Source organism: Nelusetta ayraudi, unplaced genomic scaffold, assembly GCF_046127955.1.
Source record: "Nelusetta ayraudi isolate G7.1 ecotype Tasmania unplaced genomic scaffold, CSIRO-AGI_Nayr_v1 ptg000063l, whole genome shotgun sequence".
In the NCBI taxonomy this organism is placed as follows: Eukaryota; Metazoa; Chordata; class Actinopteri; order Tetraodontiformes; family Monacanthidae; genus Nelusetta; species Nelusetta ayraudi.
This window is the reverse complement of record NW_027466113.1, coordinates 3344012-3369000: the sequence shown is the minus strand read 5'-3', so window position 1 is coordinate 3369000 and position 24989 is coordinate 3344012. Positions and strand designations below refer to the sequence as shown.

At 45.1% G+C, this 24989-nt stretch overlaps 1 protein-coding gene across 3 annotated transcripts in view; it reads right to left on the bottom strand.

Moving 5' to 3' along the window:
• The window catches only part of col14a1a (collagen, type XIV, alpha 1a), an 86155-nt gene that overhangs the window by 12291 nt on the left and 48875 nt on the right, over positions 1-24989 (bottom strand). For all 3 annotated transcript variants that reach the window (XM_076041093.1, XM_076041094.1, XM_076041095.1), the window contains 16 exons: positions 24512-24661; positions 22516-22632; positions 20096-20242; positions 19180-19254; positions 18437-18576; positions 17340-17463; positions 13503-13646; positions 13121-13285; positions 12988-13026; positions 12764-12902; positions 10782-10924; positions 9545-9654; positions 7360-7518; positions 5255-5332; positions 4890-4976; positions 788-841 (listed from right to left, as the gene is read on the bottom strand). In XM_076041093.1, coding sequence (XP_075897208.1) covers positions 788-841; positions 4890-4976; positions 5255-5332; positions 7360-7518; positions 9545-9654; positions 10782-10924; positions 12764-12902; positions 12988-13026; positions 13121-13285; positions 13503-13646; positions 17340-17463; positions 18437-18576; positions 19180-19254; positions 20096-20242; positions 22516-22632; positions 24512-24661 — 1871 coding nt within the window. The remainder of the gene's footprint in view (positions 1-787; positions 842-4889; positions 4977-5254; positions 5333-7359; positions 7519-9544; positions 9655-10781; positions 10925-12763; positions 12903-12987; positions 13027-13120; positions 13286-13502; positions 13647-17339; positions 17464-18436; positions 18577-19179; positions 19255-20095; positions 20243-22515; positions 22633-24511; positions 24662-24989) is intronic.

The following is a 24989-nucleotide window of genomic DNA, read 5'->3' as shown; positions in this document are numbered from 1 at the left end:
GTTCAATTGGCCCCCTGGCATCAGCTTCACAGACACAAACTGCTGCTAAACGGCCATCTGGCAGCCAAGCATCAATATAAAAAAATGTGTAGTGTCCAAAAATGTGAGAGCCAGGAAGATAAGCATCCAACTTTGTCCAAAACTCACACTTTTACATCTAAACACACATGGTCCGGATTGAAAAATGACCCCATTTTGACTATATATTTTTTTCCTTTGCTTCATTCCCTGTAATCATTGAGCCCAGTTTATTTCTGGGTGGCTGCAGCTTGCCGTGGACCTGCTGCTCAGTCATGTTCTTTAGAATGAGCCTCATTGTTTTACTGAGTAGCACCTCGGCTGCCTGAGCAGAAGCATCCAGGACCTCCTGCTGCTCCTTCAGAGAATCAGATCTGATTTCCTCCATCCAACTCGAGGACACTTCTTGTATCAGGATGCTTTCAAAGCAGGAGAAGCAGCTCCTCTGAGAGTCCCAGGTGGCAGCAGGTCTAAACTGGAGCATGTCCAGACTGGACCAGAGCAAATCCAGGCTGGAGCTGGTCTAAACAGGATCAGGTCCAGACTGGAGCAGGTCTAGGCTGGAGCAGAGCAAGTCCAGACTGAAGCAGAGCAAGTCCAGACTGAAGCAAGTCCAGACTGAAGCAGGTCCAGACTGGAGCAGCTCTAAACTGGGGCAGTTCCAGACTGGAGCAGCTCTTAACTGGAGCAGTTCCAGACTGAAGCAGGTCTAGACTGGAGCAGAGCAGGTCCAGACTGGAGCAGGTCCAAACTACAGTGGGCTACAAACCGTGACTCCTGGCTCCCCTCGGTCTCCCCTGGCTCCCCTGGTGCCCGGGCCGCCCTGGAAACACACAGACAACAATGTACCGTCCATAAGGGTCAACATGGAGAAACACGATTTGATTTTCAAATCCATCACAAGACTGTAAAACAGCGCTCTGCACTGTATCAGCCTCCGTCTGTAGGAATGTGCAGCCCTGGACCTCCAGCTGAACCTGGCGGCGTCCAGAGTTTACACAAGGACATGTTAACACGCATCTGCAAGTCATTTAGTCCACGTCCGTTTCCTGTGTTTGCCTACAGAGGTACCTAACCTCCTGTCCCCCACCCGGTAGCTCCAACAGAGTTAAACAAGAGGAGACACAAGGGCTACAACCCAGTCAAATAAAACACCATCAGACATTTTTATTGTTGTTACGTAAGACCTGGACGACAATGTGGCCCAGTTTGGAGTTAATGTCTGTTATTCCAGTCTTAAAAATTACAGAGTAAGAATAGAATCTTACTGAAAGGGCCCAAACCGTAACCTTAACAATAACCTAATAAAAACTCTTATTCTGTATTTGCAGCCTCTTGAAAAATAAACTCGTTTTTAGTTTCCGGTTGAAAATTATGCATTTTGTTGTTCTTTTTCACCCACTGAGCAGCAGAGCAAAGTAAAGAGGCAGAGGACAGACTTTGATCATGTCTGGAGCCTCAGTGACTACCATTATTGTTAGAAAACAGTGACAGCGACTTTTAAATCTTGCACTGGATTCTTAGGGAGATGGACATGACATAGTTAGGGGTGGGTTATTTCTGATCTCATAGAGCTTTAGGTGTATATATATATATATATTTTAAAACCTTCCTAAAATAGGACTGCTGTGTACAACTATTTTCATAAAGACCATGAAATGATCCGTTCCACTGTAAAAGATGAAGAACTTCGGTTGCACAGGGTGGTTGCTAATAATAACCCTGCAGCTGAGCCATTAGCAGCATTTAGTCGCAGCCACTTCGAGGCTTCTGCAAGGTAGAAAGACTGAGGACCACTTGAAAAAAACAAAACCTTTTTCAGCCACAGAAAAGACACCTTCACGAGTCCTGGAACATGTCAGTGAGCTTTGATGTTTCTGTTTTTGTCTGAGCAAAAAGGGCAAAATCTAACTTTAGTCGCAGCATTTCTGGTCTTGCGGCGAGACAAAAATGTGTTAAATTCGGGCAAAAAAAAATCAACTCCACAATTTGCCTCTGCGGCCTGTTTTTAAATAGACCTTTTCAAACGACACAACCAACACGAAGCAGCAAAAGGAGGAGAAGTTCGCCGCCAACAGCCACTATAACAACAAGCGGTAGCTGTTTTTTTTTTTCTTCTCTGTGTGCCTTTAGTGGTGACAGAGAGAGAGGGGGAGAGGGGTTGGGAAGATGCGCTATTATCGCCGCATGTTATCAGCAGAGCAGTTTGCAGGTGAAGTTCTCCGCTCTGGAACAAGCAGAACACAAATTCATTTCCTGATTCTGCAGATGACGCACCGATTACTATTATTATTGATGTTGAATCCGGCGGCACAGTGAACGGGACCGTAATTCGGCTGTTGGTGCAATCAGCATGAGTTTAAACATGGATGGCAGACGTGTTAAAAAAAGAAAAAAAGAGAGAGAGACTGGAAAAAAGAGGATGAAGGAAACAAACAAATCTAAGCAGATCATACTGCAAGTCCACAGAAAAAAACACCTCCAGAGTGAGGATTTCGTATTTCGCAGCTTCTTTGCATCAGAGCTCGTAACATCACCTTTCATTCATTCTTCTGCCAGGTCTCATGGATTAATCGGGGGGTCCGACCCCCCCCGGTACCCCTCGTATTTCGCAGACTGGTTGCAGGTCAGTCGTTGCTCTCTGTCCTCTATCTATCCTCTGGGCGGATTTTGCTGTCTTTACTATCTCTTTTCTCTCTGTTTGCTCGCAGCTTTTCCTTCACACTGCGATACAACACGACTCCCGTGTTAACAACCACAACAGCCAGGGTCTCTTCCTCGACAGACCCTCCCCTCTATCCCCCCGCCGTTCAGGTCTTTAACACGACAGCGGCCATGATTTGGCCGTTAAAGCGCTGGTCCGTGGCCGCACGCCGCAGTTAAAATGTGATTTAGGGCGCCAGTCGACGGCCGCAGAGGGAATTAGAGGCGGGCGGAGAGAGACGGACGCGGGCTGAGAGAGTATTAAGCCGTGTTAGAAAGAGAAGAGAGGGGAGAAGAGCAGCCTCGGGCATGGAGATAAAAGAGGGAAAAGAAGGAGATAACAGAAAGGGAAAAAAAAGAATAGTAAGAGGTAATATTGATCTGCGGTTTGCGGGAGAAAAACGAAGCAAAGAAGCATTTCAGGAAAGAACTGATGCCGTTAAATGTGGCCAATACGAAACTAATAGCATCCTCTACAACCCAGAGTAATTAACATACATACCGTAATTGTACCAGACTCATTACTCACAACTTCCTTTCAGTGCTGTCAATATCTCCCTGCACTCATGTACATACTGCAATCATCCAAATAATTCTACATCACTAAATTCATGTCAATCTCAGTGGTATATTTTCAACCTGTTATATTCTTTATTTACGTATGGCAATATGGATATTTCGTTTCATACCTACACTTTGTATGTATGTATGTATTTATGTATGTATATATGTATATATAGATAGATATATCGCTCTATAAATAATGTTATATAATGTGGATGTAGTTTCCATTTGTATTTAATTCACTGCCAAGCACTCCTGGTTGGATGCTAACTTGGCTGCTCTGTACATGTGACATGGCAATGACAATAAAGTTGAATCTAATCTAATCTGATCTAATCTGATCTAAACGGTAAAAGGATAAATGAATAAAAAGGTAAAGGGAAAAGATTATTTCAAATCTTATGATCCTCCATGTGGACGTGAACAGGGAGAAAATTTTTTTTTTTAGTCATAGTTTGTCTCACTCCTGTCGCCGGGTTGCCGCAAAGCGGGAGAACCAGACAGAAAACGGGAGGTACGCAGACAGAGATGGGAGAGAAATGAGGAAGATAAATAAATAAAACATGCAGTGTAAGCAGCAGAAGACAGACCGAGGGCCCTAAATGAGCTTATTTACTTTCTTTCATCTGTCAGCCTCTCCCGCCTTCACCCGCCGTCCCGTGAGCAGAGTAGACAAAAATACCGTCCGGCTCCAACTAACCCGTTTCTGAACTGTAACCGCTGTCATTTTCACTGGTTTCATTATTTTTTAAAGAAAATACCCGTCAGGTATGCAGGGAGAAACAGAGCTGAGAGACGGGCAAAAATACAATTTACACTGAAAGATTATAAACTCTCTTGTTTTCAAACTTTTTACAGCTAGATGGTGTTTGTCTGTGGAAAATAATTGCTTTAATCTTCAGCCGGCTGTTTACCTCCATCGCCCCCTGGGGTTAGGGGAGGGGGATGTAACGATTCAACTGAGCTGGATTACATTGATTTCTTTCCTTTAAATTTAATTGCTAATTTCTCAGGAGGAAACTCAACCCCCGTGCCTTTTTTTTTTTTTTTTTGTTCTTAGCCTCGACATTGAAAACAAGGAGTCATGTTCGCTAATATTACAATCACTGTTTTCTGTGGTGGATAAAAAACTTTTCATTGCAACTTTTCACTGCATGCCTGCAGGTTCTGCATGATGTCTGCAGCCTGTCAGTCAGTCAGTCAGTCAGTCAGTCAGTCAGTCAGTCAGTCAGGCCCTCAGAGATGAAGGACATCCAATCTTCTACTTCTTTATTCAAAGGGATGTGTTTTGCACACCCGGTTCTGGAAACAAGTCCTTTGTAATGTCACATAGGGCACCACTCTCCCTGGTCAGTGACTTGTCACAGCAGTAAGCTTAAAAAGGAAAAAAAAAAGGAAAAACAGCTGGGCATTTCAGTGGGAGGCTGGAAACAGAGGGCTAAATCTGCTGCTTTCTAGAGATCTACAGAGATCTTTCTTTGACTACTTGAGTCTGAATTGGAAATGGCAATTATATGTTATCTAAAACCTTTAGGACCTGTGGGAGTCTGTGTGTGTGTGTGTGTGTGTGTGTGTGTGTGTGTGTGTGGATGTGATGGACTTACCGGAGGTCCAATAGGTCCCGGCGGGCCTTTGCTGTCCTGGGAGCAGGTGCAGGCATGAGGCAGGGCAGGGCACTGCTCCTCCACCCTCTGCAACACAGACACTCAATGATCAAGAGTTTTATCAACGATCAAGTGTTTGATATATTTCTAAATCAATGATTTTATCAAGTCTCTCTGATTTCAAAGCAACGTCATTCAACGGTAACCACAACTACTGTTTTAACCGCTGGAGAAAGGGTGTGGGGAAGATAGAACGAGAGGGGGGCAAGAGAGAGAGAGAGAGGGAGGGAGACAGAGAGAGGGAGAGAGAGAGAGGGAGGGAGGGAGAGAGAGAGAGAGAGAGAGAAAGAGGGAGTGTTTCGTACCAGTGCCGGCAGCTCACAGCATTTGTCTCTACTGGCCCAGGAAGTGCTGCAGATGATGTCGAACATCTGGAGCTGGAACTGGACACACACACACACACACATACACACACATTATTAAAGCAATTAAAAGAGCAACAAGCTAACAAAAAGCAGCAGGAAACGAGACAAGCTTGCTCTGGTCTGGTCCGGTCTGGCCTGGTCCAGTCTAGTTTAGTCCAGTCTACTCTGGGCTAGTCTGGCTAACATGCCTCCATTTTAGAATTGTATTAAATGTTTAAATAAAAATGTAGAGGCAGAAGTGAAGCCGGAGCCCAAAGTCAGCCACTGTTGATGTGATTCACAGAAGTCCAACATGCAACTATGGCCAGATGACAGTGTGACCCAAAAACATTCATGGCCTATTAAACTGAGATGGACGCTGATTCAGATCGGTTTCGTGTTAAAAGACCATAAACAGGATTCCTTCATACTTTGTTAATTGGGTAGGAGTTGAAAGTCACAGTGGCAGGACTGTGATAAACATTCAGAGCAGCCATTAGTGGAACTGCTCACATTTCCTGTTAATGTTGTCCTGGAAGTCTGAGGCAGGATTTACAGCAGAGAGAAAAAAAGAAAGGCTGCTTTTCCTCAGGTGGTTTTAGAGCACTGCAGGTTTGAAGCTCAACCCTACCTAGAAACACTCAAGAGACCGTTTTCAGATACGACACAGCTATTTCACATGAGCGTGAATGTGTGTATGAAAGCAGTGGTTCTCAAGTGGTGGAGTCTCACGACCGTCATCATTTTTTTCCTCATCATGAAGTCCCGACCTGGCTCCGAAGCACAATGACACAGTCTCGGCTCAACAGTGTTGCTGTGAGTCATACCCACAAAGATAAATTGGAAAAACTAAATAGGACACAAATCGCTCAGCAATTCATTGTGGCGAATGAGAGGCGCAGAATCACGTTTGGGTGCTTCCCACAGGTGAGAGTCACATTTATGTAAGGCTGGGTATTGAGTTCATTACTATTTTTGAAAATATTTTGTTGATGATGATTTTAAACAGTGGTTTACAGAAGTTTTGGTATTAATTGTTTTCATTTGGCGCCTAAATATCTGGCTACTCACCCTGTATTGTAGATTCCCTCAAGGTCATTCTACGTCAACTAAACAAGAGTTCGGCAGCTTTAGATTTTGACTTTCATAGTATATAATTTTTAAAAAGCTTAAGTTGGTTTCCTGGTGCTGTGCTGTTTGTGTTAGTGTGTTTTTTTAGCTGCTAAGGAGATGTGCAATTGAACGTGAGAGGATGATAAATCACTCCATAGATCTCTGAACAATTTCTCCCCCTCACTTCAAAAATGATGGCTATGCCCCTGATGAGGGTCAAAGGTCAACTTTGTCCTAGAGACATGGGACCACTTGCTGCTTCATGAGGATGCCCTAAGACACACCCACGCCAAATTTGGGGCTTCTCGCCCATGAGGAACCCTGAAACCCTAACCGTAATTTCAGCAGTAACCCTAACCCTAACCCTAATTCCGGCCTTATCGCTAACCCTAATGCCGTACAAGTGAATGGGGTCAAAAGTCAACTTTGTCCTAGAGACATGGGGCCACTTGCTGCTTCATCAGGATGCCCTAAGACAGACCCACGCCAAATTTGGGGCTTCTCGCCCATGAGGAACCCCGAAACCCTTACCCTAATTTCAGTGGTAACCCTAATGCCATACAAATGAATGGGGTGTATTTCTATTCTCATTTTATATTGTACTTTTATCTCGCTGTATACTATAGTTTAGCAGTTTATCCTTTTATCACACTAGTTCCCTTGTAGCCACCTCCCCCTGATGCTGGATGGAACATTGCAACCAACCCCCACAGGGACAGCAGTTAGAGGTGGAATACGATTACCAGCTAATTTGAAGAGGATTGTGTTTGGGTGCAGTAAGGGCCTCATCTCCTGCGAGAGGAGCAGCGAGTTGCCGCTTGGTATGAAAGAGATGCTGATTGTTGCAGAGCTGTCCTGACTTTCATTATTGTCAACCAATGGGTCGTTCGCGTCGCCGCAATGAGCGCCCCCCCATTCAGAGGGGCCCCCTGGGGTTCATGACTAAGACTGACCGGGGCCGAGTTGTCCCGCCGGCCCCTGGAGCGGACCGTCCGGCCCAGGACCTCCACGCCGTCCGTGGTGATGTTCCCCGCCGCGCTGACCGCCTTCTCCCCTACTGAAGCGCAGTCCAGCACCACCTTCACCGAGGTCTTGCTGATGGTGACATGGAGCTGTGAGGAGGATGAGCAAGAGGAGAAGGGAGAGATGGAGGGGAGCAGGTAGAGTAGGAGGTGAAGGGGAGGAGGTGGAGGTAGGACAGGGTGAGTGCTGACAGTCAATGCAAACAAATATTTGGTGATGTGTTTGCTGGCCGTCATTTTGCAGCTATCAGGGTACAAACGTCATTAAGCTCACTTTGCAGATTGAGAACGTAATGAAAGAAGACATGAAGCAGGTGGATGTGACAGAAGATGGTGCAGAGGACAGAGATCTCTCTCCCTCTGTGTGTGTGTGTGTGTGTGTGTGTGTGTGTATGTGTGTGATTCTGGTTTTCCATCCCATTGGGGATGATTTGAATCTGGTACAGGCTGCAGCTAAACGGACAAGGTGGTGGAAATCCACACAACGCTAACAGGTTGGCACGTTTCGGAAGCTAACTACCTATCACTACCACTACAACTCTGACCCCTGACCTCTGAATCACCTGAACACTGTCACGAACTGAGGCCCAAATTCTGACAACAATCTTTTATACACATTTTCAAATCTTTTTGGCTGATACATTTGCTTTGTCCTTATTATGAATCTGCGGTTATCTCACTAATTGGATAAAGAGGGAAAATAAAATACGCAATCTGACTTCCCCAAAACATTGTCAGCATTGAAATATCTAAAAATATCTAAAGAGCAGAAACTGAACTAGAGGAGGAGGAGGAGGAAGAAGAGGAGGAGAAGAAAGGGAAGAAGGAGGAGGAGGAGGAGGAGGAGGAAGAGAAGGACGAGAAAAGGAGGAGATGGGGGAAGAGAACCCCAACCTTCCTCTGCTTCTCCTCTGTTCCTCAGCTCCTCGCTCTACTCCTTCTCTCTTCTCCCTCTGCTCCTCCTCTCTTCCTTTGCTCCTCCTCTCTCCTCCTTGTCGCCTATATGTGACTCCTCGGAGCAGCGCCACCTCCTGCCAGGTTTTTGCCCCCTGTCGTACTGTTGGAGACGCAGTAAGCCAATCAGAAGGCAGCGTCTGTTCGCTCTCTCAGCGTGGTCACGTTCCGCGGCAAAGTCGTCAGGAAACAATGAAGAAGAGGAGAAAACAGAATGATGGACAGATTCTCCCTGAGATTTTGAAAAGGCTGAAAAACAAAAAACAAAAAAGCAAACAAAAGGCACAAAAGAGCCGCCGAGCTGCTGTTTGGTGTTTTCTTTGTGTCACCACACCAGCCCGGAGATTAAAAATGTTAAAAAATGATCCCACAATTCTCTGAGTGCCTCTGAAAAAACAGCCAAAGAAGAAGTTTATGGCACTAAGTCAAGTGATAGACAAACAACCCAGTGAGAAAGTCTTTGATTGATTCAAACAGCCATCAGCTCACATTCAATAGCACTACTGCCATTCTTCATTATGGCCTCATTAGTTTTAATGTCCCACAAATAAAACATTGATCCATCTTCAGCAGTAGTCACTGCAACCGACACAGGTGGCAAACTATTCCCATTCTGGTAAAAGTGCTGATTTAACTCCTTTAACTCAAGTCAAAGTGAGAAAGTTCAGGTTCTGAAATAAACTAAAGTAAAAAGTAAAGATGACAAGAGAGCTTCGAGATTGAGACAAGACCAAGACTGTAAACATCAAAGAAAAATCAATGAATTTTTAAAATCCAGTTTGCTTCTACATCAATGGAACAGCAACATTTCTTTTCAGCAGCAAGGTGTCTTTTTTTTTTTTTTTTTTAAATCATTTTCTTAAACATTAAAAAAAATAAATTGAACTAGGAAAAAGGGGTTTCACTCTGGGTGTCACCAACAGAGTGAAACATGGCAGCAGCTGGATTCTTTTCTTTTATTATCGTTGTTGGCTGAGTCGCCACCGAGTCTCTGGATGAAAAATCCCCAGTCCTCCCAGTCTGGGACCGAGACCCTTAAAATTTGGTCTGGAGACCAAGACCTCTCTGCTGCGCTACTAGTATGACTACAACAGAGAAACTCCAGCTCTTCTTCTTTCCAATTTCGCTTATAATTTGTTTTGATCATGACACGCTTTCTCACCTTGTGGAAGCTGCCGTGGAATATCTTCTTAATTTCGCTCCCCTCAAAGGTGACCGTCTGGAAGTCTCCTTTGTAGTCGCTGTTGTAGAACGTCAAGGTTTTTCCAGCGTCTGTGAACGGAGACGGAGTTGCTAACTGTTACTACGCGGCTGCAAACATCTGATATCTGGGACAAAAGGGGCTCCCACGTATTGACTGTGATACTCTGGTCTTCTGCAATTTTCGCCATGTTTTACCAGCTCATATGCCTTTTGAATAGAAATCCTATTTCACGTGTGAGGCCCCACATTGGTTTCCAATTTCCAGACTCCTATAAGACTACAATATCAGGGGAAATGGTTCCACAAATGAATGGAATAATATTTCACTTTGCTGCTGGTTCCTACCAACCTCTCTCTCGTGTCACTGGATGGTCCACATGTAATAAAACCTGCTCTGATTAATTTAATCGCAAATCCTTGAAGAGATTTGCATGATTTATCTCTATAGGTTTCCAGACAGAGACATAGTAAGCCCCATGTTTGCAGCCTCCAACAGATAGAAATCTTAAATTAATGTAATTTTTTGCATAACATAAAGACCTTTAACGTTTAGACTGATCAGCAATCCTAGATCTATTGCGTTCATTATGTCTTTGGTTTTAAATGGATTTATATCTTTCACATGTACCGCTAATACTACAGATCCCAGAATGCTCTACTGGTATTCTGGCAGACTACTTACTTAATAGACTATTGGTAATGTTTTCTTGCTGAACTTTTTCTTGCTTTTTCTTCCTTACAAGGCATGGGCTTGAATGGTTGCATGTTCATTGAAGGATATTAATATTAGTTAATTGGTTTATTATTGATAATATTTTATTTTTGCACATAATAAGAGGCATATGATTTTTATTGACATTTTATTTATTTTGATGTGTTATTTTTTTTAATTTGGAATTCGATTTTTGAAGTTATTTATTGTTCACGATTAAGCTTTTCTTGATCCATATTCAGTGTTGAAGCAAAACTTGTTTGGGTCCATATGAAAAGGTTTACTGTTACATCCGGAGGAAGTTTTTCAATATCAATGTTGGACCCACTGGGTATTTGAGTTTTTACACCCCCATTTTAAGGTGAGGAAAAACCTATGCCTGATTAAAGACATAAATCCATCATCAGCAATCCTGTCGAACATCGACTCATTTCAAAAAGTAATCCAGAAATATTAATAAAAAGCACAGGGCCGTCAAACGTACTGTCCAGGATGAGTCCCACCAGCGGCTGGTTGTGCTTGTCCAGGATTTCCCACAATGCAAAGGGCTCCTGCGGCGTCTCGGGCAGGAGGCGGAGCATCATGGAGATGGTGTATTCAGAGGGTAGACCTTCAGGGTGAAGGTACCTGTGAAACACATGCGCACACAGACACAGGTTGTGAGCTGAAGTGAGCCCTAAAAACCTGAATCCCACTTGGTTCCTTTTCGAGGCTCCATTAAGTCTTTTCTCCTTCTGTAAGAAAACTGAAATGCTCTTCAGTGCTTTGGCTTCCCTGGAAATTCCTCCCTCTTGCAGTCTCCTTTTGATCACAGTGCCGCTGCCATCCGGCACTTTAGCTTCAATTTATTTCTGCTTCAGCTTTTCACACACCAGACAATCCCGGCACATGAACTGGCTGCTTATAAACTGAGGCCCCAAAATGACAGAAAGGTGCAACGTCGTCTTTGCCGGAGCTACTTTCTCCTACTAGAATTCAATACTTCTAACCTTTGTCTGCAAATGTCTTTGGTAATTAGTTCATAACAAGCAGTCATCGTCTAATCCGGCAATTTAAAACCTACGTGGAAAACACAATAAAATAGATTAGGTGCCCTTTAATCAGACAAGATCCTATTAAAGCTGGTGTTGTTTGTATTTTGAAAACTAAACACATTCAAAGAAGATTAAATGTTGCGTCAACTTGTTTTTCTGCTGCAACTTGAAATGAAAAACTAATTTTTTTTTTTACAGGTTGAGCTTTACTTGGGAGAAAACATGGCCGTAATTAGAATCTAGGGCTTTAAAAGAGTACAATCTGAAAGTGCAAATTTACTTTTTTTGCGTGCCGCTGGCACTGGGAATTGCACAAATATTCAAAACATTACATTTAACGAGCAAGTGAAACAATCCGTTTCTGCTTCAGTGCCTTCAGCTGCAATGGTCAAACATTGCAGAAAATCTACAGTGTGTTAAAAAAAAATGCACTCCCCGAGAGAAAGAGAGAGAGAGGAAGAGAGAGAGAGTGAGAGAGAGAGAGAGAGAGAGAGAAAGCCGTTCACTAGTCTCATGGATGTTTTCTTCATCTTGTTGCTCTAATGTTCTTCAAACAGCCACAGTTTGTCTGGGCTTGGACGGCCTCTGTGAGTTGGAGCGAGACGCTCGTGTCCTTCAACGTCATCCAAACCAATGTTCGCTCTGCCGCGAGCCTCCCAGCGGCACCACGTTAGTGAAGGAATCAGGGAGCCAGGAAGTCAGGGCTGTTTCCACTGGCAGTGATGCTCAATAGTTTTACTGGGAGCCTCTTTTGCCGCCGGCGCCTCCTCCCAGTGTCGGGCGAGGAAGGAGGACACAATCAAACGTACAGTAGGTGGAGAAACAGAGGAGCGTAGAGAAAATAAATCTGGAAAAAGCAGCTTTAGCAGGTGCTGGATTGAGGGGCAGAAGCTGTGAAAGTGTCGTCTCACCAGCTGTCAATCATCATGATGTGTTTACACTGAGAACACGCATAAATGTGTGTAATGCTGACGAGTCTTCTTGGCGAGGCTGAACAACACGAGTGAAAAAGCAGCGGTGTTTGTTCACTTGGCGGAGCAGTGAATCCTGAATGGCTGTGTGCACTGGGAAACATGAAGTTGTTTCTTTTGCCAAATGAAAGTGAAGATGAGCCATAAAAACGCAACATTAAGCTGGAGATTGAATCAGAACGACTGCTAAGCTAATTAGCCAACTGACAGTTTCTCTGTATCAGGCCCATTGTGTCAGCGCTAACTGAGAATGGCAGCTGGCTCACCCAAAGTTCAACTCCCACACGGAGCTCGTCCATCAGGCCAAACTCCAGTAAACAGCGTTTTTTTTCTTTTTTTTCTTTTTAAATATTTCTTAACCTGCATCATGTGTTTGGTTAAGCCAGTGGTGTAGTCTCTACGTGATAAGGGATGTGTGACATGAAAGCAAAGGAAGGCTTCAGAGGTCAAGGGTCATCTACCTGGTGGGCTGGGACACCAGGGCGTCTCGGTGCAGTCGGTAACAGGGGAAGCTGTTGAAAGAGCCGGGCTCCAGGGAGACACCGGCGATGCTGCCATACTCCTTCTCCACCAGGCCAAACTTCTCCATCATGCGGAAACCTGCAGGAGGACAAACCACCGGAACGACGTGAAGAACCGCACAGAGCCGTTGCTTTGTGCGGTTCCTCTATTGAGCGTCCCCCACCTGCCAGTGTGTTGCCACTCATCAGAACAGACGGACAAGCTGTGGGGGAAAACAAGAGTTGGTAAATTCATCTGCACTGTTTCCTGCTGGATCTCACAGACACTGGCTAGCAGCTAGCAGCTGGGCGACTCACTGGCAGTGGCGGCCTCACACACGAACGTGATGAGCTGCTCCTCGATTTTCTTCACCGCGTCCAGATCGTCTACAAAGAAGACGTGGCGGTCACTGGGCTTGCTGGCGATGTTCACCAGCTCGCCGTAGTCGGCGTCCGCAAAGCCAATGGCAAAGATGATGTAGCCTGAAAAAAAAACAAACATAAAATATATTTTATATATATGTACATCTCTGCCATCGGCTTTATGACCAGTTAAGTGCAGGAGCTGCCACATGATTTCATTTGAAAGTGATCACTTCCTGTTTTCCAGCCTCACGCAGAAAGACGGAGCGGGCGAACAGCAGCGCCATTCCATGTGGAATAGTGTTTCAACACACCCTGAACACTCGGCTAATCTCACCCTCCATCTGCATCTCCTTGGAAATTTTGTTGACGTCGTCTTGCGAGCGTCCATCAGTGAGGACCACTAGGACCCTGGGGACACCCCTCCGGGTGCCCGCCTCGCGTGTGAAGATGGACTCCTTTACGTGTTTGATGGCCCGGCCTGGTGCAGGATGGCACACACACATACACAGACACATTTTAAATACTTTCCTGAAGCTCCTGATGAAGCTCCAGCAGTGAAGCTCCAGCGGTGAAGCTCCAGTGATGAAGCACCAGTGGTAAAGCTCCAGTCGTGAAGTTTCAGCGGTGAAGCTCCAGCAGTGAAGCTTCATAAGTGAAACTCCAGTGGTGAAGCTTCAGCAGTGAAGCTCCAGGTTTCCTTTGTGCAATAGAGTTACAACAGTGTAGGCATCAGCTGCTGCCTGGACAGGATTTGTTTATTTATTGGTTAAAACTATGTTTATAGGATCCCCATTAGTTTTCACAATATGAAGACTACTCTTCCTGGGGGTCCACACAAAAACAGACAAGAAATTGCAATGATTACAATTCAAAATGGGTGAAAATATTCTTTAAAATGCCTAAAATAATAAATAAATACATAAACTAAAATTAAAAAAAAAAAAAATCTATCTGTGTATGATTTACACTCATAGACACTTTCACATATCCTGTGTGTGTGTGTGTGTGTGTGTGTATGTCTGTGTGTGTGTGTGTGTGTGTGTCTATATATAGAGCAAGGATATTAAAAAGTGACACTTATTATTAGCGTTTCTCTACTGAATTCACACTGCCAACAGTGTTTGCTGACGCAGCTCCACTTATTACATTATATAATAAGGTTAGGTGTTTGGCGAGGACTGAATGTTCTCAGTGTTTGTGAAGGGAGGACCAGCTTCTTCTTCAGTACCATCTTTGCGCGATTGTTTCCACTATTTCCTTCGGTCGGGTTGGAACCGGCGAGTGTCAGCATCCGTATCTCACGGACCTCGCAGGACTGAGTGTGACTGTGTGTGTCTTCAAGTGAGACACGTCCAATAGGAAAAGTGTTTACATTATCACTTCGAGTCCAAGTAAAACTTGTGCTTGTGTTGTTGTTTTTATGTCGTAGTAACTGTTTGGTGGTTAAATGCTCCCCTGCAGTAAAACACCATAAGATTGAACATCGGTAGAAAAATCAGCAGTAATATAAAATGTCTTTTATAGCATAGAGCAGGGGTGGGCAACTTTTTTCACTGGTGGGCACAATGGGTTATAAAATGTGACAGAGGGGCCGGAGCAGGAGCAGATGGATGCAGTGTTTTGTTGACCCACCTCATAGGAGGAAAAAATCATTGGATATCTAGAAAACATGTGCTTTAATGTCAGTTGAAAATGAACATGTTTGGTATAGAGGCTCACGGTATTGTGAATCTTAACATAAAAAAATGAAATCTATTTTTCAATAAAAATCTAACTCATATTCAAAAAATAATTCTGTTGAAAAGTCTATGGGGGGACTCACTGTGGCACCACAAGACAAATATACAATGGCTGTATTCTAATAAAAGGCTCGTCTGTGACGAAGCAGAATGAACGGAAGCCACTTGAGTGAGTCACAGCGTCACCAACGTAATCAGTCACTCAAATGTGGGCCGACAACTTTGAAAGGTTTGAAGACCCGCCCACAACACCAGGGCAGGAGGTGTTTAACTCCTTAATGTCAGAGGCTTTCAAACAAATCCTTTTCTTTTCTTTTTTTTAGCAGTGCATCTTGAACAGAAGGTCACTGTTCACTTCTTCAGTGTGATCCAAATCCAGCCTTTCTACTCTACTAACACTGCCGAGGGGGACGCATTCACAGCAGCTGCCAGTGGGTGGCTTCCGAGATAGCAAACAAGGCAACGATGTGTGCAGGTTGGGAAAAGAAATTGACCCATTTCTATGTAAAAACCCCATTATTTTACATCCTGCACCTGATGGTCTGCAGTGTGTAGATCACTGACTCACTGACTCACTTCCACCAGGAAAAGGAGTTTACCCACACTGGCAACCAGCTCTGCACCAGAACAAACCCACAACCAGGCCGTAAATCCTGTGACTTCATCAACCAGACTGCTGCCCTGGACGTGCACTGCCTGGGGATGAGGTGGGAATGAAAGAAAACAAGAACTGTGATTGACTGGGAAAAAGAAAATCTCCAGAGTGAGAAGCTACCGTCAGGTGAGGATCTATCGCATCGTATTAGACCAGGCATAGGCAAACTAGGGCCCGGGGGCCATATGCGGCCCGTTGAGCTTTCTAATCTGGCCCTCCACGAGAAATAATATAAATAGTTAGTAAGTCATAAAATAGCTGTATTTCATCCATTTCAATAAAGAATCATTTCAATAAAGAGCTAATTGCTGTGGGGCTTCCAAGACATATTTTGTTGTAACATTTTGGTTCATTTTCAACTGACATTAAAGATTAAATGTTATCTTCATATCCCATAATAGATTTTTTTTACTCCTATGAGGTGGGTCACCAAAACACTCCATCCATCTGCTCCTGCTCTGCCTCCCCCACCGCCATTGTGGCTCCACCAGTCAAACTGTTTGCCCACCACAGGTCTGCTAGGGTGAAGAGTTATCGTGTCTGAGTGGATTAAGCTCCAGTCGGCTGCCGAGCACAGAGCAGATTCAATTCAACTCCTGTTGACATTACACAGACGTGTTGGTACAAGATAAATAGAGAGCGTTAATACCAAAGTCCTGACACACACTCGGTAACACGAAGCTCAATTCTGGCTCTGAATACTAACTGAAATTGTATTTAAATCTATAACAATCAGTCAAGTGTGGCTAGATTCAAAACTGCATAATTCACTGTAAACAAGAAATGTTTTATATGAATTTTATATGAATTTGTTTAATTATGTTGATATCGTGTCAACGACTGGCTGGATAAATATTAAAGAAAGACCTTCTAGCAAACAGATGGAGGGAGGAAAGGAAATGCAGGGAAGACAGGAAGAAGGTTGCCATGCGGGGTAAAATATAAAATATAAAGGAGGGTTAAGAAAGAATAAAGAGTTGAGATGCAGGCAGACTGATAAAGAGACGAAGTGCAGTGAGACTTGCACTGGAGTTGAGAGCTCAGGGACACTGTGGGCCGACACTGAAAGAGTCTCCACCTGCACAGCCTCTACAGTCTCTCACCTTCACTGCACCGTCCCCTTCATTGCATCTTCACTGCACCCTCACTGTACCTTCACCTTCACTGTACCTTCACTTTCACTGCACCTTCACCTTTACTGCACCCTCACTGTACCTTCACTGCATCTTCACTGCACCTTCCCCTTCATTGGATCTTCACTGCACCCTCACTGTACCTTCACCTTCACTGTACCTTCACCTTTACTGCACCTTCAAAGTACCTTTACTGCACCTTTACTGTACCTTCACCTTCACTATACTGTCACTGCACCTTCACTGTACCTTCACCTTTACTGCACCCTTACTGTACCCTCACCTTCCCTTTCACCTTCATTTTTACTGTATCTTCACAGTACCTTCAGTGCACCTTCAACTTCACTGCACCATTAATGTACCTTCACTGCACCTTCAGCGTACCTTCCAACTGGCTCTGAGGTTGTCAGGACGCCCTGATCCAATGAGAGCAGAACCACTGCTTTCTGTTTCTACAGTCTCTTAGATTGGCAGCCTGTCTGTCTGTCCCATTGTCTGTCTGTCTTACTGACTGTCTGTCAGACTCTCTCTCACTGCCACTTTGCTGTCAAGATATTTCCCCCACCAAATATTTTGGAAGCAGCTTGGAAAAAGGTGTGCCAGTGTGAACCAATGAATCAGTGAACCAGTGCATTGCCACAGACCCGTCTTGGTGTTCCCTCCCTTGTATCTGATCCTCTGGATGGCCTCCAACAGTTCTTCCTTGTTGCCGTGGGAGTCCAGCTGGAACTCGGTGCGAGCGTCGTCGCTGAACTGAGCGATGGCCACCTGTGGGAGGCAGCACCAAGCAAGAAGCCAGGTGAGCCAATCAGAACAGAGCTCATTCATTGACATACAGAAAAACACTGGTGAAAAATGAGCCAGCTCGGCGTCTGAACTGTAACTTATTTTACTGGCTCAGGAGCCTGGATTAGCTCCAGACTGCTAATGGGCCAGTTGTTGGCTAAGCGCTGACCTGAGGGCTGCCAAACCACTGCAGCACCACTATTTCATTGCCCCACTAGCTACTTCCATTGGGGGCCAGTCTGTGTTTCAGCCCTGAGAGCAAATTGCTGCTTAGAACATTGCTTAGCACACTGCTAGCTAGCTAGCTGCTCAACCCTGGTAGAAGCTGCAGCTAGATAGCAATGTGCTAAGCAATGTGCTCAGGACAGGATGAGAAGGAAGAGGGTTCATTGACCGATGAGCTTGTGTGTGTGTGTGTGTGTGTGTGTGTGTGTGTGTGTGTGTGTGTGTGTGTGTGTGTGTGAGAGTGCACAGTGGCCAAGCTGAAAACACACTGGACACCTGGTCCATCTGAGACACTTTTCACATTTTCTTTTGTGTCCTTTTTTCAGCTGCCAAGTGTGGAGTGTTTCCTGGAACAAAGCGGGTGCCGCAGCAAATGAGTCGAGTCGATTTAATGTTGCCTTGCTGCACCAAGCCCCCTGTCACCACCCCCACCACCACCACCACCACCCTCCCAATCTCCTCCACCACCCCCTAAAAAAGTAAGCTTTAAAAGTTAAATCAATCATATTTCTGTGTGCACACAGAAAGGAGGGAGGGAGTGAAGGATGGTAGTTGGGAGGTATGGAGGGAAGGAGAGAGGGCGGGAGGGAGAAGGCAGGGACTGAGTCCATCACGACTTTGTGCGGCTGCAGAGCCAGAGCTAAGTGGAGCTGTGACCATCCTGAGAATTGGTGGTGGTTGCTGGTGATTGGAGGGCAGCAGCAGCGGTGGCTGTGGTCACGTGACCCACCTGGGTCCCATCTGTTCCAATCAGGTCCAGCGATCCCACGGTGCTGGCCAGGAAGCGCGTGATCTTCAGGAAGTTGTCGTCCCCGATGGACCAGGAGCCGTCCACCAGGAAGACCAGCTCGGCCTTGGCCTCCTTACACACTTAAGACACACACACACACACACACACACACACACACACACACACACACACACACACAGTGGGGGGTGTCAAACACACTGGCTCAAAGGTTCATTTGTCAATTTTTAGGCAAAAACAAGAAAAGAGATGGATGCAGGGAGGGAGGAGTGAGTGAGGGAGTGAGGTAGTGAGTGTGGGAGTGTGGGAAGGAGTGTTGGAAAGGGAGGGATGGAGGGGAGGGAGCGAGAAAAGGAAGTCTCAAAGTGTTTCTTCACCGAGCTCGTCAGACAGGAGCCGAGGCGGAAATTCGGAGGTGTCGACTCTCACTGGGAACCAACTCACTACTGCTGCTGCTGCTGTTACTGCTGCTGTTAATGCTGCTGTTACTGCTGCTGTTACTGCTGCTGCTGCTGCGTTTTCACTCTTTTGTGTGTTTCTTGATTTGGTTTGTGGAGTTTAAATCCAGCTGACTGGAGCTTGAACGTATCAAGACTAAATGTCTTTGTGTTGATTTGCAATAGAAGGAAATGGATCTGGACGTCAGTCAATCAATCAGTTAATACGATTGATTGATTGATTGACTGACTGATTGGTTGATTGATCAATCTGGTCATCTCACTCACCTTCTTTAGCAGGTGGGACGGTGGGAGGGGCCACAGTGGTGGGCGGGTCAGTGGGAGCCGGCGTGGAAGCTGGCACTGGACACACACACACACACGCACACACACACACACACACACACACACACACACACACACACACACACACACACACACACACAGCAGGTAAAAGAAGACCAGGTCATCAATCACACACAGCGACAAGAGGTACCATTGCCTGTTTTACGTGTACATCACACTTACACACACACACACTCACCCACTCTCTCTCACACACACACACACACACACACACACACACACATAGGGGATAAAAGAAGACCAGCTCATCGATCACATACCGTGACAAGACGCACCATCTCCTGTTTTACGTGTACATTACACACACATGCACACACAGCTGTAACTTTCCTAATGCTGCTGCTGACAGCAGATCTGATCTTTCAAATTCAATCTGCGCTTCCACAGTAAATGTGCATTTGTATTCGTCACAAGCCTGCAGCAAACAGACCCTCTGTATTTCTTTCTTTTTATTTCTTTCATAATTTATTTATTTTACACCGCAGCAATAATAGTGCGTCCATCAGAAAGCTATCAATCAATCCCTCCACAGGTTGTTTTTGAAACCCAAACAGCCTCTGGGTCACAGCAATGACATTAGCAGGAAGCTGCAGGTTCTGTCACGCTGGAGGAAAAACTGAAAAATATCACAGTGGCAACCGCAGTGACAAACTAACCTGAAGGGTGCAAATGGCTAGTGATAAAAAAGAAGGAGCAAATAAAAGAGAACCTAACTGTGTGAGAGAGGAGACAGGCGCAGTGTGAAGGCCTGATGCTTGCTGGTTAAAATAATAAATAAATGATAATCAATAATTAAAGGCACGAGGAGAAGAGCTGCACCACTGACTGGAGGACCTACGTGTCATGTCGGTGATGGACACCGGGGGGCCCTCTATGTCCTGCAGCTGGGTGTGAACGCTGATCTGGTATTGGCTGCTGGGAGTGAGGTCATAGAAGCAGTGTCTGGAAGCTCCGCCCCCCAGACTCACTTCCTGCCTTTGGCCATCTGAAACAGAAAACAAACAAACATTTCAGATTCAGTTTATTTATTAGGTGTGACAGTCTACACACACAACAACAGCGCACGCATACACACAAACACACACACACACAAACACACACACACCAGCTCCAGCTTGTGAAAAATATATATTTTTTTAAAATAGAATATTAAGACATTTTACTGATCATTTGTGACAATATACATATATATGTATATATATATATATATATATATATATATATATATATATATATATACATACACACACACATATATATTTAGCTTTCTGAACACCCTCTTAAAATTTTGCTTTGAGGCTTTCAGGGGGCATAATGGGCAGTGTATTTAGCACACTGCTCGTGATTCCTTTGAGTTCTTTTACATTCAATAAGTCCTCCAGAGAAAACAGGTTGCAGACACTCGTAGCGTTGTGAAAAAGCTGGAGGAGAAACAACCTCACAACGACCAACCAGAATCTGCCAAACTAGGACATTATTTCTCCTTAATTACGTCCCCGTGGTCCAAAAAAAGCGGCAACGTGCGTGGAGGAGGGGGACGGGGACGCCTGCTAACGGGGGACATTTGTGTCTTTCATCAGTTCAATTTTCTTCCCTGGTGTGTCTCTGATCGTGGAGGGTGACAAATTATCTCTTCCTCCGCCTGGGAAAACACACCCAGATAATAATAATAAAGCCAGGGCAGGAAACAGCTGTCACAGGGAGGTGGCGCTGTGGACTGTAGTTAACGGATCCAGGAGGGGGAGGTGGAGGCGGAGATGTCACCTGTCATCTCCACAAATTAACAGGAAATTGTTTGCTTTTGTCTGTCATCTGCAACCTTTGGCAGTCACAACTGATTTACTGCCATCAACTGTAACCTGAAAACGCCTGCTGCTCCCACAAACCCTTCAGAGGGAGACAATTCAGTTCAGGAGAGGCTCAGTGCCCTGATGCTGCTTCTGTTACTGTTACTGCTGCTGCTGCTGCTGTTACTGCCGTCACTGCTGTTACTACTGCTGTTTCTGCCGTTACTGCTGCTGCTGTTACTGCTGCTGCTGTTACTGCTGTTGTTACTGCTGTTACTGCTGCTATGACTGCTGTTACTGCTGCTGCTGCTGTGACTGCTGCTGTTACTGCCGTTACTGCTGTTACTGCTGCTGTTTCTGCCGTTACTGCTGCTGTTGTTACTGCTGTTACTGCTGCTATGACCGCTGTTACTGCTGTGACTGCTGTGACTGCTGCTGCTGCTGTTACTGCTGCTGTTACTGCCGTTACTGCTGCTGTTACTGCCGTTACTGCTGTTACTGGTGTGGCTGTTACTGCTGCTGCTGGTACTGCTGTTGTTGTCTATCTATCTTTCTATCTATCTATCTATCTATCTATCTATCTATCTATCTATCCATCCATCCATCCATCCATCCATCCATCCATCTCTCTCCCTATCTATCTATTTCAAAGGGAAGCTCATTTCTTTGCTTTCCAAGATCTTGCTTGACGTCTTCATTGCTTGTATAGCAACATAACAAAGATTCTAAAAATTGTCTCCTGCTGCATCACGAGCAGGGCTGGGACGTGGTCTGCACGTTATATATCCCCCCACACCTCCCCCACCCACCCACCCCGCTCTTCCCCATGCCCACCTCATCCCCCCCACCCGCCACCTCCAGACAGAATTAGAAGTTCCCTTCCCAGCGTGGCGCCACCTCCAGGTTGGGGAGGTGGCTGAGAAACACACCACGTTTCCTCGGAAATCTGTGAAAGATTTACGCCGCCCACACATACGCACATACACGCGCGCGCGCACACACACACACACACACACACGCACACACACACACACACGCACAGCTCAGCCCACAGTCGCAGTATATTAATAAGACCCGGAGATGTTTTCACAAGGCAAACTGTAAATCTGTAAGAGGGGAAGGAAGAAGTCTGAGAATTTAGAGCTCAATCCAGAGAGCAAGAATATCAAAGTTCTGCTGCTGCTTTTGATTTAAGGCCCGAGTTTGTTGAGGGTTTTTTTTGGGGGGGGGGCTTTTTGCTGGCAAAACCTGGTTTTCCTCACAATTTCTTGGAATGAATGTTTGATTTATAACTGAAATCAAAAATCCAGTTAAAACGCACACATCAGATTGTGTAGCAGCAGCTAAGAGGCTCTTAGCAGCTGATAATCACTGATACGAAGCACACAACTCTCTGCTTCCAGCAGTCGTGTAACACACAGTCGCACAATCACACAGTCGCACAGTCAGTCACACTGTGGTGGGCACTCACTGAGCGGCGACTGGATGGAGACTCGGTACGAGGAGGCGTGAAGCAGCGGCTGCCACTGGATGCACAGGCTGGCAGGACGCAACTGGTAGGTGGACAAGGAGGAGACTCCCAGGAACCCTGCAGAGAGGGGGAGGGGGGGGGGGGGCAGAGGGAGAATCTCTTTAGTTTGGACCCACAACACCTCAAGTCTCAGGGGGTTAGCGCTAACGCTAATCACAGCTAACGAGGAGAGGTATCGCACGCGTCTGTTTCACGAGTAGAACTAAGAAAAACTTCCAAAAAACTATGTGATTGAAGAACTATGATTTGATCTGGCAATCTGGAGGATTAATCTATGACGTGCTTGTCAAACTCTGGCCCGCGGGCCAAATTTGGCCTGCAGTGTAATTATATTTGGCCTGCAAGGCAATACAAAATCACTACTAGAGCTGGCCCGTTGGTATTATACGGCACATGTACCGCTAGTACTACAAATCCCAGAACGCTCTGCTCGATCAGGACAGTACGTTTGTTGGAGGATATTATTACGACTTAATTGGTTTAATGTGGTAGTTTTATTTTTACATATCTTATTAGCCCATGGAAAAAGGTTACTGTTGCAAATAAAAAAAGAACATTTTATTTAGTATTTAGTTGTTGTTGTTTTTTTATTTGAAATTCAATTTTGCATGTGTGCATCATGAAGCATCAGTTTAAATCATTGCTACTTGTTTGCTGCTGAGATTCTGTGTCGGCTTCCCGGGGGCCTCTCTTTCTCTCTCTCTCTCTCTCTCTCTCTCTCTCTCTCTCTCTCTCTCTCGCTCCCTCTCTCTCATTTACACACTCGTTAACCAAATTTGCTGATGGTTATAAAACAAACTTGGCTCCTGCGCGGCTTAAATTGATGTTTAAAGCTTCAACCATATGGCAGCTGCTTTCGACTTTAAACACCAGTGAATAAAGCTCATGACAAGTCATCATTACTTTCAATGAAATTAGCAAAAAAAGAAAGCCAATGTGGGCCACATGATGCAGAGAGACCCAGAGAGAGAGAGAGAGAGTCTTCGCAGGAATTCAGAGTGATGCAAGAAGTGACGTTGCAGGTAGTGAAATATTGATTAGTAGCAAGAAACAGCCATTTCATCAGCACTGAATCAGTGAATCAGTTATTCAGTGAGTCAGAAAGAGAGAACAGAATCAAAGATGTTAGTGCGACAAGGACGCAACGGAACCAAAAATGTTTGTGAGACATTACGGAACAGAGTCCAAGAATGTTTGTGAGACAAAGACACAAACAAATCAAAGATATTTGTGAGACACTCAACCTCCTCACGGTTACAGAATGAATGAGCTCTTGCAACTGTTGCCCTGCACTCAACCACTTGTCTTCTAGCAATGACACCAACCTGTCACTGACCTCTTGACCTTCCCCCCCAAAAAAAAATCTATTTACTGATTTACACCCTTTCTCTCTCTTTTATTAAACCAAAGTGCCTCCTTCCTGTTTAATCTATTTGTTCTATTTCTGTTGCTCTATTCAAGTCCTGCTGCGCCCACAGACTTCAGAACCTATATGCAGAGTTTTTGTTCCTAGGAAGTATTAATATTCATCTGCCCGCTTCTCTCTTTGCTTAAGTCTCAGTGTGCAGTGTCAGCGGGTGGTTAACACTCGTGCTTCCCAAATGAATTCAACTAGTTAGGTCTGTTTCTTTCTCCTCAGACTCTTGAACCTGAGAGTCAAACTGTGAAGACCAGCAGCTGAAACCCTCACCTTTATTAATCCCACGTTGGGGAAAATTGCATAATTACAGCAACAATATAGAACAAAGAAGGAAAATGATAATAATTAAAAATAAATAAACAAAATAAAAATAATGTCTAATATTTTTTAGAGTAGGAAAGGAAAAAACAAGATATTTACATCCTATGAAATTGGATTATTTAGTTACCTAGATATAATCAGCAGCTACATATTCTGCAGCACTGATAATAAAGCGTCTGTGTTGAGGAGACTTACTGGTCTTGGCATTGACCAGCAGGGGTTCACTTTGTCCAGCGGGGTAGGACGCCGTCACCTGGACGTTATACTCCGTCCCGCTGAGCAGGTTAGGAAGGAGCACTGAGTTCACGCCCTCCTGGACTGTCGTCTCCAGAACTGCACCTGGGACTGAGTGAGACGCCACATATCAAAGATGTTCATGAGACAAGGACAGAACTGATGTTCATGAGACAATACGGAACAGAGTCAAAGACATCCGTGAGGCAAAGGCGCAACAAAATCAAAGATCATGAGACAAAGACGCAGCAGAACAAAAGATGTTGGTGAGACAAAGACGGAACAGAATCAAAGATGTTCGTGAGACAAAGGCGGAACTTTAGATTGTTTAACAGTGCCACAGTGAACTGGTGAGGACTTTCATCCAAACCACTGAGGTTAACGCTAGCTTAGTTAGCCATGTGTTCAGACTGCGATGCTGTTCCCATGCTGAGAATGA